This window comes from Chiloscyllium plagiosum, unplaced genomic scaffold (assembly GCF_037043375.1).
Source record: "Chiloscyllium plagiosum isolate Xiang-an unplaced genomic scaffold, Cpla_swu_hap1 HiC_scaffold_17, whole genome shotgun sequence".
NCBI lineage: Eukaryota > Metazoa > Chordata > Chondrichthyes > Orectolobiformes > Hemiscylliidae > Chiloscyllium > Chiloscyllium plagiosum.
The window spans coordinates 37,382,472-37,397,912 of record NW_028270155.1 but is presented as its reverse complement, the minus strand read 5'-3'; the positions used below and the strand labels follow the sequence as shown (position 1 = coordinate 37,397,912).

The window sequence follows — 15,441 nt, the reverse complement described above, 5'->3', positions numbered from 1 at the left end:
TCTGGATAAATGCGAAGTGATTCATTTTGGAAGGTCAAATTTGAATGCTGAATACAGGGTTAAAGACAGGATTCTAGGCAGTTTGGAGGAACTGCGAGATCTTGGGGTCCACTTGCATAGTTCCCTCAAAGTTGATAGGGTTGTTAAGACGACGTATGGAGCTTTGGCTTTCATTCACAGGGGGATTGAGTTTAAGAGCAGCTCTGCAAAACCCTGGTTAGACCACATTTGGAATAGTGTGTCCAGTTCTGGTCACCTCAGTATAGGAAGGATGTAGATGCTTTAGAGTGGGTGCAGAAGAGATTTACAAGAACGCTGCCTAGATTCGAGGGCTTGTCTTACGAAGAGAGGTTGAGTGAGCTAGGGCTTTTCACATTGGAGAGAAGTGACTTGATGGAGGTGTACAAGGTAATGAGAGGCATAGATAGGAATTGATATCCAGAGGTTTTACACTCCAGGGCAGAAATGGTTGTCACGAGGGGTCATAATTATAAGGTAATTGGAGGAAGATATTGAGGAGAGGTCAGAGATAGGTTCTTTACGCAGTGTGTAGGGAGGACGTGGAATGCACTGCCAATGGTGGTAGCAGAGACAGAGACATTAGAGACATTTGAGGCAACTGCTGGAAAATCATACGGATGGCAGTAAATTGAGGTGTGTGTAGGTTTGGTTGATCTTAAATTAAGATAAATGTGCAGCACAACATCATGGGCTGAAGGACCTGCACTGCTCTACATTCTATGTTTTTAAATGTATCCATGAAGAATTTTGTTGAGACATACCAGACTCGTCAGTGCTCTGACCAAGGTCACCACACTAGAACATCTGTCTGCCAAGGCTACATGATCTGCTGAGCATTTCAGCATTGGCTGTTTTTGATTTACTCCCGAGTACTTTCCTGGCAAATGACTCCAATTAAATATCACCACCCAGAGAGCCTTACTGAAAGGTAACAATGTGGAATGAGCTCTTAAGCAATCAAGCTTCATATATAAAAAAGTAACTTTATTCTTACATTACATTCTTGATGTTAACACAAATTAGATTACTATTAAGGAATTGGCATCCTAATTTTACGATTGGGAAGATAGCAAGTGGTGTATCAAAATATTGTCACCAAATCTCTTAACATCATACCTGGACTAGGATACCATCGAGATATTTGTATTTTTAATTCGAAAAGACATTATAATATGTTGACCAAATATCAGTAAGCTTCTCCAATTATTTAATCACCACCTTACCCTGATACAAGTTTTTCGCAGCTATCACAGAAACAGAGGGGATGGCACATCTTTTGAACACTGTCTTCGTCAGCTTCACCTTGACTTAACAATGCTTCCACATCTGCTTGATTACCAGCTGCAATATGCTGCAACACAAAATCAAAAACTTTGCAGAGTATGGAAACAATCCATGAAATCTCACCTTTTATTTTCATTATTTTACTCCCCTCCAAACAACGTAATGCATGTCCTCTGGTGAAAGGAAAAAAAAGCCAGCCATTGTGTTTTCAGATCTCTGCTTGTTTGTGATCATGCCCTTCTCTGGCTTGGTATCTACAGTTCCATGAGAATGTTTGAAGTGCCTTCAGCCATTTTACTAAATTAAAAAAAGTGTTTGAAATGTTGCATGCTTGCTATTCCAGTTAACGAAAGGGTTTAACTGGTCTTATTTCCTTGAAGGGAATAACCTGCCTTAGCTGAATGCTGGAGTAGAACAGCTGATTGAAAATAAACAAACATTCATCGTATGAAAAACCATATCTACAATGAAGCAGTAATACTACAGGAGGAGTCCATGTTAGCTACAAATGATAAACGTAGAACCGAAGACCAGCTGGTGAAAGAATAAATGAAGTGCCTTTAAAGAAAGGTGATCATGTGGAATTAAAAATCCTGAAAGAGGGTAAGGTAGGGCAAACAATCCAGAGCTCTGTAGATGAAGGAAAAAAAAGTGTACAAGTCCTTGGCAAGAAGGATCAAGGAAAACCCTAAAGCTTTCTATAGCTATATCAGGAATAAAAGAATGACTAGACTAAGGTTAGGGCCAATCAAATTGTGGGAAATTGTGTGTGGAGTCCAAGGAGATAGGGGAAGCACTAAATGAATATTTTCATCAGTATTCACACTGGAAAAAGACAACATTGTCGAGGAGAAAACCGAAATACAAGCTACTAGATTAGACAGGATGGAGGTTCACAAAGAGGTGGTGTTAGCAACCCTGGAAAGTGTGAAAATAGACAAGTCAGATGGGATTTATCCTCTGATTTGCTGGGAAGCCAGGGAGGAGATTGCAGAACCTTTGGCTTTGACTTGGATGTCGTAGTTGTCCACAGGAATAGTGCCAGAAGACTGGAGGATAGCAAACGTTGTTCCCTTGTTCAAGAAGGGGAGTACAGACAACTCTGGTAATTGTAGACCAGTGAGCCTTACTTCAGTTTGGATAAAGTGTTGGAAAAAGTTATGAGAGATTGGATTTATCATCATCATCAAGAAAGGAATCAGTTGATTAGGGATAGTCAACAAGGTTTTGAGAAGGGTAGATCATGCCTCACAAACCTTGAGTTATTTGAGAAAGTGACCAAACAGGTGGATGAGGGTAAAGTGGTTGATCTGGTGTACATGGATTTCAGTAAAGCATTTGATAAGGTTCCCCACAGTAGGCTATTGCACAAAATATGGAGGTATGGGATTGAGGGGGATGTAGCAGTTTGGCTAGCTGAAAGAAGACAGAGGATGGTGGCTGATGGGAAATATTCATCCTGGAGTTCAGTTACCAGTAGCATATCGCAAGGATCTGTTTTGGGGCACTGCTGTTTGTCATTTTTATAAATTACCTGGATGAGGGCGTAGAAGGATGGGTTAGTAAATTTGCGGATGACACGAAGGTTGGTGGAGTTATGGATAGTGACGAAGGATGTTGTAGGTTATGGAGGGACATAGACAAGTTGCAGAGCTGGGCTGAGAGGTGGCAATTGGAGTTTAGTGTGGACAACTTGGATTCACTTTGGAAGGAGCAACAGGAATGCAGAGTATCATGCTAATGGTAAGATTCTTGGATGTGTAGATGAATAGAGAGATCATGGTGTTCATGCACACAGATCCCTGAAAGTTGCTTGATAGGACTGTTAAGAAAGCATAGTGTTTTAGCCATTAGCAGTCAAGGGATGGAGTTTCGGAGCCATGCGATCATGTTGCATCTGTACAAAACCCTGGTGTGACTGCACTTTGAGCACTGCGTACACTTATGGTCACCACATAATAGGAAGGATGTGGAAGTTTTGGAAAGGGTTCAGATGAGATTTACTAGGATGTTGCCTGTATGGAGGAAAGGTCTTATGAGGAAAGGCTGAGGGACTGGAGGCTGTTTTTGTTAGAAGGGGCTGAGATGTGACTTAATCGAGACATATAAGATAATCAGAGAGTTAGATAGGGTGGACTTTTTTTCTTGAAATGGTGATGGCTAGCACAAGGGGACATAACTTTAAATTGAGGTGTGACCAATGCCAGAGGTAGTTTCTTTACTCAGGCAGTAGTAGGGCAATGAATGCCCTGTCTGCAATAGTGGACTCACCAATTTTAAGGGCATTTAAATCATCATTGGATAAATATATGGATGAAAATAGAATATTGTAGGTTAGATGGTCTTCCCATTGGTTTCACAGGTCGGCACAGAGGGCCAAAGAGCCTGTATTACACTGTAATGTTCTACGTAGAACATCAAAGAAAGGATGCACATTGAAGATGTCATTTGTGAACCATGCCTCAGAGAATATACAGTAAGTGAAAGTAGTAGTAAAAGTATTCAGGGAAAATTCTGTTTAACGAATTTGAGGTTTTTGATGAGGTAGCAGACAGGGTTAATGAGAGTAATGTAGTTAATGTGTGAATGTACTCTGTAATAAATACTTAGAACATAACAGCGCAGTATAGGCCCTTCGGCCCTCGATATTACGCCGGCCTGTGGAACCAGAAGCCTATCTATCCTACACTATTTCATTTTCACCCTTACAGTTGGAGAGTCTACTACTGTTTCAGGTAGTGTGTTCCATGCCTCTACTACTCAGAGTAAAGAAACCACCTCTGACATCAGTCCTATATAAGCACTGCTGCCTCTCAGTGCCAGAGACCCGGGTTCAATTCCCACCTCAGGCAACTGTCTGTGTGGAGTTTGCACATTCTCCCAGTGTCTGCGTGGGTTTCCTCTGGGTGCTCCGCTTTCCTCCCACCGTCCAAAAATGTGGAGAATTGGCCATGATAAATTACCCATAGTGTTAGGTGAAGGAATAAATGTAGGGGAATGGATCTGGGTGGACCTTTTGGGCCGAAGGGCCTGTTTCCACACCAAGTAATCTAATCTATATCTATCACTCCCCAACTTAAAAAGTTATGTCCCCTTGTGCTACCCATCACCATCCAAGGAAAAAGGCTATCACTATTCATTCTATCTAACTCTGTGATTATCTTATATGTCTCAATTAAGTCACCTCTGAACTTTCTCTCTCGCAAAAACAGCCTTAAGTCTCTCAATCTTTGCTCCATAACAGGCAACATCCTAGTTAATCTTCTCTGAATCCTTTCCAACGCTTCCACATCCTTCCTATTATGTGGAGACCAGAACTGTAGGCAATGCTCCAAGTGCAGCCACACCAGAGTTTTGTACAGCTGCAACCTGACCTCATGGCACCAAAACTCAATCTCTTGACCGCTCAAGGCTAATACACCATATGCCTTCTTAACAACCCTATCAAGTTGGGTGGCAACTTTCAGGGATCTATGTGCATGAACACCATGATCTCTCTACTCATCTACACTGCCAAGAATCTTGCCATTAGTACAGTACTCTGCATTCCTGTTGCTCCTTCCAAAGTGAATCATCTCACGTTTCCACATTAAAGTCCATTTGACACCTCTCAGCCCAGCTTTGCAGCTTATCAATGTTCCCCTGTAACCTGCAACACACTTCGGCACAGTGCACAATTCCCCCGACCTTAGTGTCATCCGCAAATTTACTAACCCATCCCTCTACCCCCTCATCAGTCTGGGTGGAACTAAGAAGCAATGAAGAGCAGAAAACATTAGTAGATACTGTCTTTCAGTGACTTCAATCTCTATACAGACTGGGCAAACATGTGCAGTAACGTGAAGCCAGACGAATTCCTAGAGTATGAACAAGTTGGTTTTTTGGCCAGAACATTGAGGAAACAAGAAGGGAAAAGGCTATCCTACATTTAGACTTGTGCAATGAGAAGAGGTTAATTAATAACCTTACTGAGAGAGATTTTCCAGGAAGAAGTGACCACAATGTGACAGAATTTTTCACTTGGAAAGAAAATAACATGGTCTGAAGCTAGGTATGACCAGCAAGTTGGATGCGACAGATTGGGTAATTCCATTAAAAAGCATGACAGTGGATAGGCAATAGTTAACATTTAATATTAAAGGAGCAAATACATGCACTGAAATAATTATACATTCCTTTCTGGTACAAACATACAGAAGGAACATTGGAAGCAGTTTACAATCAGCAAAGGAGGAGGAGAGAAATTGGGTATGAGAGTAAACTTACAAAGGACAATAGAAGTGGACTGTAACAGCTTCTATAAATTTAGTAAAAAAGAAATTAGTGAATGTCAGTCCCTTACAGCCTGAAATGGAATAATTGATCATTCAGAACAAGGAAATGGTAGAACAATTGAACTATTTTATTTCCATCTTCACCGTAACAATAAGTTGCCAGAAATCCTGGGGAAACAAATGTCTGTTGGGAAGGAGGAACTGAAAGAACTTGGTTTCAGTTTAAAAAAAGACGGAGAAATGAATTGATCTGAAAGCTGATAAATCCTTGTGGTCTGATAATCTATATCCCAGGACAATGAAAAGGAGGAGGCCATAGAGATTACAGATAAATTGGCCATCATCTTCCAAATTCTGTAGATTCTCGAACAGTCAAGACAGACAAGTTGGAAATGTGACTCCAAAAACAAAATAAAATTAAGTAAATAGAGAATCGCGGACTAGTTAGCCTAACATCAGTAAGGAGGTAAAATGCTATTCTAAAAGATACGAAAACAGCACACTTAGAAAATAACAGCAAGATCAGACAAAGCAAACATGAATTTCACAAAAGATAAATAATTTCACAAACCTGGAGTTTGAGGAGAATGGATGAAGGAGCAGAATGGATGAAGGAGAAACAGTGGATGTGGTGTATTTGTATTTTCAGAAAGCTCTTGATTAAATTCTACATAAGAGTTATTATATAAAATTAAAGTACATGGGGTTGATGGTAATATACTGGCATGGATTGGAAATTAATTAGTAGATAGGAAACAGTCAGCAGATATAAATGGATCATTTCAGAGTAGAAGGCAGTGACAAGTGGGCTACTGCAATGTTTTGATCCCAGCTATTCACAATACAGTAATCGTCTCAGTATCTAGCACAAACAGGAAACAGGGGTGTGCATTGCTTAAGAAATATTGCGGCAGCTGGGAGAAATTAAATCTATACTGACACAAGCTGAATGCCTGTTTAAGAAATGAGCAGCCGGGACGATCTGTAAACATGGCTATCCTGACTGCAAAAGGTGATTTTGTCCTTATTGATAACCTAAGTCTTCAACCAATGTTAAGAAGCATCCAATCAATTATTCCTTCCAATAGCTAATACCAGCTAAGTCTCTGTTCTCCACATCCCAAGTATCCAGAATTCCCCTTCTGAATCTCAGATGCTAGTTGCATGTGAATTCCAGATATTTGTGACCCAGATAACTGAGATGTTATGCACATATATCAATGATTTGAATGAGGAAATTATATTTTCAAATTTGCTGGTGACACAATCAACCACAAATTGAGTGGTGGGGAGGAAGAAGTCATCAATTTAAACAAGTTGAGTGAGTGTGCAGACACATAGCGAATGCAGTACAATGTGCATAGATGTTAAATTGTCCACTTTGTTGGAAAAACAGAACGGCTGAACATTATTTAAATGGTGACAGACAGAGATGCAGATGTACAAAGGGACCTGGGTTTCCATGTACAGTACACAGGTTAGTGAAAGCATGTCGATGCAACAAGCAGTTAAGGCCTTCAGTACAAGTGGATGTGAAAACATGAGCAAGGATACCTTTCTGCAACTGCACAAGGCCTTAGTAAGATTGCCTCTGGAATACTGGATGCTGTTTGGTCTGCTTACCTAACTAAAGATATACCTGTCAGAGGAGTGTAGTGAAGGTTCACTAGACTGATCTCTGGGCTGGAGAGACTGGATGTTCACCCTGGCTGGAGAATCTAGGTTAAAGGTCATGGCCTCAGGATACAGAGTGGACCATTTAGAACTGAGAGGAGGAGAAATTTCTTCATTTAGAGGGTAATTAATGTGGAATTCTCTGCTCCATGAAGAGATGGAGACTATGTCACTGAATATATTTAAGGAAGAAAATGGTAGATTTCTAGACCCTAGAAAAATCAAGGGATATGCGAAGCAATATGCTGTTGAGATTGAGAACCAGCCATGATCATACTGGATTAGTGCAGGTTTGCTGTCTTGAATAATCTACTCCTGCTCTTATTTTCTGTCTCTAATATATAGTGCATGATTTTCTCATTAAAAGACTTCAAGTAGCGAGTATGCTGAGACAATGCAATGCATTTTGAACCACAAAAGTTTCACTTTGAATGAGAACTTTGTCAACTTTTAAAAACATGTTTCTAAGCAAAAATGTTTCAGGCTGCTACCATGCAGTTACACAATCACTAAACAGCTCATAACAGAATTGTAAAACAATTCATTCAGATTTACCTCAAACAAGAAATCAATTGGAGTTGCGGACAACTGAGACAGCAAATTCATCCTCTCTCTAAAAAAGACTTTATCATCTAGGTCTCCTGATCCCTAAAATTAAAAGGACGATTTTTAAAACAAGACAATTTGTATTTTAATTTACAAAGTTACATTTTATGTTCTGTAATTCATATAAGATGTAGGGCATATGCACACAACTTAAAAACTGAACAGACATCAAGCTGTTGAAAATACCAAAATATCTTTAAACATTCAAATCCCTCAGAGCATCAAGAAAAGATTTACAACTGGTTATTATGTAAACATATCCTACGGCTCAGTTATTCTGCATATTGACTTGTTTTGCAATCACTATTCAAGTGACAGCATCCACTTATGACCTCAAGAAAAATACAAGCCACCTACAATGAGACAGTGACTTCTGGCATGGGGTTTTTCACCTTGTTGGATGTTACTTTAGTTCTGGGGATCTATAGATATCTGGTAATGGTGATCAAGTGTAGTAAGCAGCCAAACGTACTGAAAAATCATGGCATTTTACTTATTGGTTTGCGGATTGAAAATTTTAAAAAATTAACTTACTGTATAGTTTATAAAGAGGGCAATATAACAGATAAGAATACGATGCAAGTTAAAATAGTAAACATTGACAAAACCAAGGAATTGTCACTTTCCCAATTAGATAATTAGCTTCAGAGTGGTTCTCCAGCGATGGCTATGACTTAGCACATTAGAAGTGTGTTTGAGTTTTTAATAATCAACTAGGCACATCTTTTTTGTGTAACATTACAGTTCAAAATGCAGAAGTTAAAGTGATTCTAAAGACTCATTTTCACAGAGAATACAATGGCACACCCTGTGGAGGAGCAAGGAATTAACTTCTGACTCCATGTTTAACTGAGCATATGCATGCACCAGAAGTGGCTGCCTGCTTCTCTGTTTCGGTGAAGTTGAACTCTAACAGAAAACTGGGGCCAATATTTTTCCAAAAGTGCACTTGTTGTTGAAATTTATAACAAGAAATGAATTTAGTTGCTTTAAAATATCGTAAAATATTCACCATGTTTTATCTAAAGAACAGTTAAGTTGGTAATTTTGTTAAGTTTGATTAGCCAGTGTAAATTATTGAAAACAGCACTATGGAAATATTTTTGAAAAAGATTCCCTAATATAGAACTTTCTCAGCCTAAACCTCATACTAGCAATAATCTATCTTTTTATATTTAAAAATTAATAAAGAAAATCATGAGCATGGAAATGGCAATAGCAATTTATGATTATAATTTCAATAGAAGATCAGTGCTTGGAGATCATTTTGACAAAACTACCCCTCTTAAGTTATTTGTGAATACAACATGTGTACCTATATTAGTCACACAGCACACAACACAGAAACAAGGAGTCAACAGCAATAATGGATTATTCAGCCCTAAACCTGCCCCATCTCCAACAAGATCATGGCTGACCGAATCACGGTCTCAACTCCACTTTCCTAACTGGCAACCCGTAACCCTTGACTCTATCAATGATTAAAGGTTGAGCCTACAGTACATACAATGACCTCACATCTACTGCTCTCAAGGAACAAAATTTCAGAGACTAATAATTTTCAGAAAAAGAAATGCACATCTCAATATTAAATGGTAAACCTCCTTCAAACGTTGGCCCCTAGTTCTAGATTTTCCCTCAAGGGGGAATGTGATCTCAGAACTGACCCTGTCAAATCCCTTCAATAAGATCATCTCTCATCTTCTCAACCCCAATGGGTATAGGCCCAAACAGCTTGAATATGTCTACCTTTATCTTTACTGGTATCCAGTAACTCCACGCAGTGATCTGTTACTGTTCCCCCAAACAACAATTTCACACATATGCAAATCTAATTTTCCATCATCACAACACCAAGTTCCAATGCTTCAACATACTGCATGAGTGTTGTAAATATACTCCACTCCTCTATTCTTTCCATAATGTAGTTTCCTAACAATTCCAAAGACCAAATTTGCATCTCTCCCTTCTAGATACACTCAAACCTGCAAACCTTCCAGATATTTAATCAATATTCTCTCCAACTGTACTCATTTGCAGATCTTAAAATTGACTGAGTCCTAATTATGCAGGCACTTTTTTTTAAAACTAAGTACTTGAGATTCCCATTTACAAAATGCACAATCACAAATTTGAACCTGGAAACAAAACAAAAAACCACTAAATGTGGGAAGATTAATTAGATTTAACTCATTCACATCTTTTATTTTAACTGTCTCCCTGAGTAAAACAGCAAAGTGCATTAAAAAAAAAGCACTGCAAAGTATTTCAAAAATATATAATGGTTCTTACAGGTTGACCAAGAGTCAAGTTGCCCTGATGAATGTACTCTACTGCAGCTTCAAAGGAAGTTAGACAATATCCCAGCTCGTCCTTGACTGCACTGCAAAATCTAAAATTTTTGATATAACTGAGATTGGCCATCCTGTAATGAGAAATGTTAATAAAAGGATTATAAAATAGTGGAAAAAACTCTAATAAATTAGATCAATTCTCTGTTTCACCAGCTACAACAACTACTCTCAACGGTTTGGAAGTTTTATGAACGAGAATTGTATCACAAGTAAGAGCACAGCAAGAAATATGTAAAACCACCAGACGAGAGAAGAATTTATATTTAACTTCCCATTTTCTAAACTTTTTAACCACAGAATTACTTTCAAAGTGATCATTGTTATTTGGCAAGCACAAATCAGCACACAATATCCAAAACACAAAAGAAAATATGTACGACGACTTTGATTTAGGCAAGAACAATACATTTGTGGTACATTTTCACCCAAAGTCTGAGTCCAAACCCCATCTAAAAGACACTGCTTCTGATAATTTTGAAGTGTTTAACTTGAATTATGTGAATCCTTAAACCTGACTCAGAGCCAAGTTAGTGCAGTGCCAACATATATAGAATCAACTACAAACAAAAAAGCTCAGCAGGTCTGGTACATCTGTGCAGAGAAAGCAGAGTTAACATTTTGGTTCCAGTGACCCTTGTTCAGAACTGATGGTAGCCAGGAAAAGGTTGCTTTTTATGCAGAAGATAGGGTTGGAGGAGGAGTAAGGAGTAAAAGATAGGAGGAGATCAGAGCCCAAAGAGAGAGAAGAATAGTTGCACAGACAAAGGAGTGGATAATGGTCAGCTGATGAGAATGAATTGTTGCTAATGGGGGCTATTAGTGGCTAACAGTGGATTATGTGAGATAGCAGACCACGTGATAATAAGGCTTGGTTTGTGGGGGTTGAGTTAAGGACATAGAATAAGGTTCCTCAAGCCTTAACATTGTTGAACTTGCTATTGAGCCCAGAAGGGTGCACAGTTCCCAAGGAAAATGAGATGCTGTTCTTCCAGCTTGCACTGAGCTTCAATGGAGTACTGTAGTAAGCCTGAGACAGAGAAGTTGGCCAGGGAACAAAAAGGTACTGTATTGAAGTGATAGGCAACTGGAAGCTTAGGGTCTTTTTTCCCCAGACAGAGTGTAGGTGTATTGCAAAACAGTCATCCAATTTATGCTTCCTTAGCCAAACGTGGAGGAACCACATTGTGAGCAGTGAATGCAATAGAGTAGATTGAGTGACATGCAAGTAAAGTGCTGCTTCACCTGGTAGGTGCATTTGGGCCCTTGGATACTGAGGAGGGAGTAGGGAAGTGGGCAGGTGTCACACTTTGAGATTGCAGGGGAAAGTGGCATGGAGCTCTGGGGATGATGTTGGAAGTGAAGGAGGAGTGGACTAGGGCATCCTTGGAGTGAGTCAGAATGATCTTGATCAGATAGACCAATGGGCTGAGAAGTGGCAGATGGAGTTTAATTCAGATAAATGCGAGGTGCTGCATTTTGGGAAAACAAATCTTAGGAGGACTTATACACTTAATGGCAAGATTCTCAGGAGTGTTGCTGAACAGAGAGATCTTGGAGTGCAGGTAGAAGGATAGTGAAGGCGGTGTTTGGTATGCTTCCTTTATTGGTCAGAGTATTGAGTACAGGAGTTGGGAGGTCATGTTGCGGCTGTACGGGACATAGGTTAGGCCACTGTTGGAATACTGCGTGCAATTCTGGTCTCCTTCCTATCGGCAAGAGTTGTGAAACTTGAAAGGGTTCAGAAAAAATTTACAAGGATGTTGCCAGGGTAGGAGGATGTGAGCTATAGGGAGATGCTGAACAGGCTGGGCTGTTTTCCCTGGAACAGAGGCTGAGGGGTGACCTTATAGAGGTTTACATAATTATGAGGGGCATGGATAAGGTAGATAGGCAAAGTCTTTTCCCTGGGGCTGGGGAGTCCAGAACTAGAGGGCATAGCATTAGGGTGAGAGGGGAAAGATATAAAAGAGACCTACAGGGCAACTTTTTCCACACAGAGGGTGGTACGAGTATGGAAGGAGCGACCAGAGGAAGTGGTGGAGGCTGGTACAATTGCAACATTTAAAAGACATTTGGATGGGTATATGAATAGGAAGGGTTTGGAAGGATATGGGCCGGGTGCTGGAAAGTGGGTCTAGATTGGGTTGGGATATCTGGTCGGCATGGACGGTTGGACTGAAAGGTCTGTTTCTATGCTGTACATCTCTATGACTCTATGAATGGTCCTTGCTGAAGACTGACAAGAGAGGGGAGGGGAGTATGGGGCTGATGGTGGCATCCTACTAGGAGGTGGCAGAAATGGCAGCTAATGATCCTCTGGCTATGAATACTGGTGTAATGGTGGGTGAGGACAAAGAAGACCCTATCACTGTTGTGGGAGGAAAGAAAGAAGGCTAAAGTGAAGGCTAAAGTGCAGGAGATGAGTCAAACCCAGCTGAGAGCCTTGAGGGCATGGTGCTGAGGAATCCTTGATTGAGGAAGAAAGTGGACATTTCAGAGACCTCCTTGTTGAAGTTGGCATCATCAGAACAAATGCAGCAAAGACAGAGGAACTAGGAAAATGGAATGGAGTATTTATAGAAATTAAGAGCTTGAGGATGTGTAATCAAGGTAACTGATGGGTTTGCAGTGGATATCAGTTATATCATTGATATACCGGAGGAAGAGTTTTGGAATAGGACTGGAACAAGCAATGTTCCACGTACCCCACAAACAGATAGACATAACTGGGGCCCTTGGAGGTAACCATGTGCACCTCTTTGACTTGAACAAAGTGGAAGGAGTTAAAAGAGAAAAGATATTTAGGAGTGAGGATGAGCTCGGCCTGGCAGAGGAGGATAATGGTGGATGACAATAGTTCAGACCTTTTTCCATCAAGAAGTGGAGAGCCCTAAGACCATCCTAGTGAGGGATGGACATGTAAAGGGATTGCAAGTCCATGGTAAAGAGATGGCAGCTGGAGTCTGCAAACTGGAAATAAATTGGCAACTAACTACTTTCTTTGAATATTTTAATGTTTTCAAATTCAAGCAAATTAAGTCCAACTACACAAGAGATATCTTGGATGAGAGAAACAAAAAGTACCTTACTAAAAGTACCTTACAAATTATTTATTTTCTGGAAAAGTATTAAAGTACAAGCACATTAGCAAAAATCATCATCTGTACAATGTTCTATTCCCCAAACTTGTTAATACCCCCAGAACATTTTGGTTTAAAGATTCATAAACATACCAGTTAGGAATTTCAGTTTTGACCAGTAGATAAAGCAGAACAGGCAGCAGATCATCAGCAGACATAGAATACAAGTTAACTGAAAAATCGAAAACAAGTTTTTGGTAAACACTGCACAATTATGTTCAATAAATACACTGCACACAGAGTGTCCCAGGAAATTCTGTATTTTTGAAATTCTACTCTAATAATGGCATATGTAGTGGTTTGTCACAGGTCTCATTTTACATTGCAAAAGCCTCGAGAAATTATGGCTTGACGTAATTAATGACAGCCCATCTCACTAATTTCCTTGGATGTTTGTGCCTGTTTACTGTATCTTCATTCAGCAGGTTATTGTTACAGCTTTGCAACAACCACCCCCAAAGAATTGAAATCAATCGCAATTATGAATTTGCTCAACTTCTTCCTATGTTGGAATGCTATTTAAATAAAAACTTGATTTTTAATATGCTTCCCTTAATTATGTTGACAAGAATAAATTATATTATTAAAATTTGAAAATATCACCATAAGTTACTGTCAACTGAATATCCACACAGCATTGGAAATCATGGCTTCTTTAACTATTATTATCCTGAAGAATAAACCTTAAAGTTACAGTAATGTTAATTTTGAAATAATTCATTCTGATATTCTTTTTCCAATTTAACATAGTTCTTCCATTGGTGGAAAAAGCACATTTGTTCTAATACTGTACTTACTGGCATTCCTTTAATAAATTTTAAATCATCCCCAGACAATTTGACTCGAACTATATACATCTCATTTATAGATTTATGTATTCATTATTTTTAACTCCACCAATAATAATGCATCAAGCATTGTAGATATATTGTTGAAATGGGTATGGCTCTGATGTTGTATTGCTCGCATTACAGCAGACTATTGTACATGTAAATTTACTGCAATTTATCACATTATACAAGGATCAATTTTGCCATAGGGGTAGTTTTATATTAAATGAAATGCAGCACATAAAACACCAAATTAGAATTGATGTCTGATGTCCTTCTGTATCTTAAAAATGACCCATCTATAAAGTGCCTAAATATAAATGTTTTTGGGTCATTATTTTGGTATTGAATAGAAGTGAATCAAATGCAATCATAAATGTTTTTAAGTAATGTTAAGTGCAGGATCACACCTCACAATGTACTATTTTATTGACTAAACAGAGATCTCAGTTCTTCCTTTGTCTTTGAAATACATCATATTCAAAATGCTGTATTTATTAAAGCTGGATAAATATCTAATGTGTAAAATAGGTGCAGTTCCTAGCTCTGAAGAATACTTGGTAGGGACCCATGGTTGCCACCTCCTATTAGCTATAAATTGGTGACTGTGCCACTTCTGATTTATTATGGCATATTCTAAATCTGTTTTCTTACAAATTGAGGCTAAAACGTGTCATCGGTGGAAGAGGATGATTTTTTTTTAATGACATTAATCGCCAATATTATTGTTGCCAAAAATTCAGGATTCCTTACGCCTCAAAATTTCAAATCCATTGAAAAAGGGCCAGAAACTGGTCTGTAACAACCTTGTCCTACAGTTTCTCCATTGCAAGTGGCCTTTGTAACTACATCATTGTTGTTTTCTTGAGCTTCAGACAGATATTGTCTAATGCAAGATAAAAACTGAAGGAACTGCGGATGTTGTAAGTCAGAAACAAAAAATGGAAGTTGCTGGCAAAGCTCAGCAAGTTTGGCAGCATCTGTGCAGAGAAATCAGAGTTCATGTTTCGGGTCCGGTGACCTTTCCTCAGAAGGGTTACCGGGCCCAAAACGTTAACTCTGATGTATCTTCACAGATGCTGCCAGACCTGCTGAGCTTTGCCAGCAACTTCCATTTTTTGTTTCTAACTTACAACATCCGCAGTTCCTTCAGTTTTTATCTTGCATTAGACAAGATCTGTCTGAAGCTCAAGAAAACAACAATGATGTAGTTACAAAGGCCACTTGCAATGGAGAAACTGTAGGACAAAGTTGTTAC

At 39.2% G+C, this 15,441-nt stretch overlaps 1 protein-coding gene across 5 annotated transcripts in view; it reads right to left on the bottom strand.

Moving 5' to 3' along the window:
* Positions 1-15,441, bottom strand: part of ankrd27 (ankyrin repeat domain 27 (VPS9 domain)) — a 94,466-nt gene that overhangs the window by 45,991 nt on the left and 33,034 nt on the right. For all 5 annotated transcript variants that reach the window (XM_087995843.1, XM_087995844.1, XM_087995845.1 and 2 more), the window contains exons 11-14: positions 13,447-13,525; positions 10,152-10,284; positions 7,809-7,901; positions 1,245-1,372 (exon numbers count right to left, since the gene is read on the bottom strand). In XM_087995843.1, the coding sequence (XP_087851969.1) occupies positions 1,245-1,372; positions 7,809-7,901; positions 10,152-10,284; positions 13,447-13,525 (433 nt within the window). The remainder of the gene's footprint in view (positions 1-1,244; positions 1,373-7,808; positions 7,902-10,151; positions 10,285-13,446; positions 13,526-15,441) is intronic.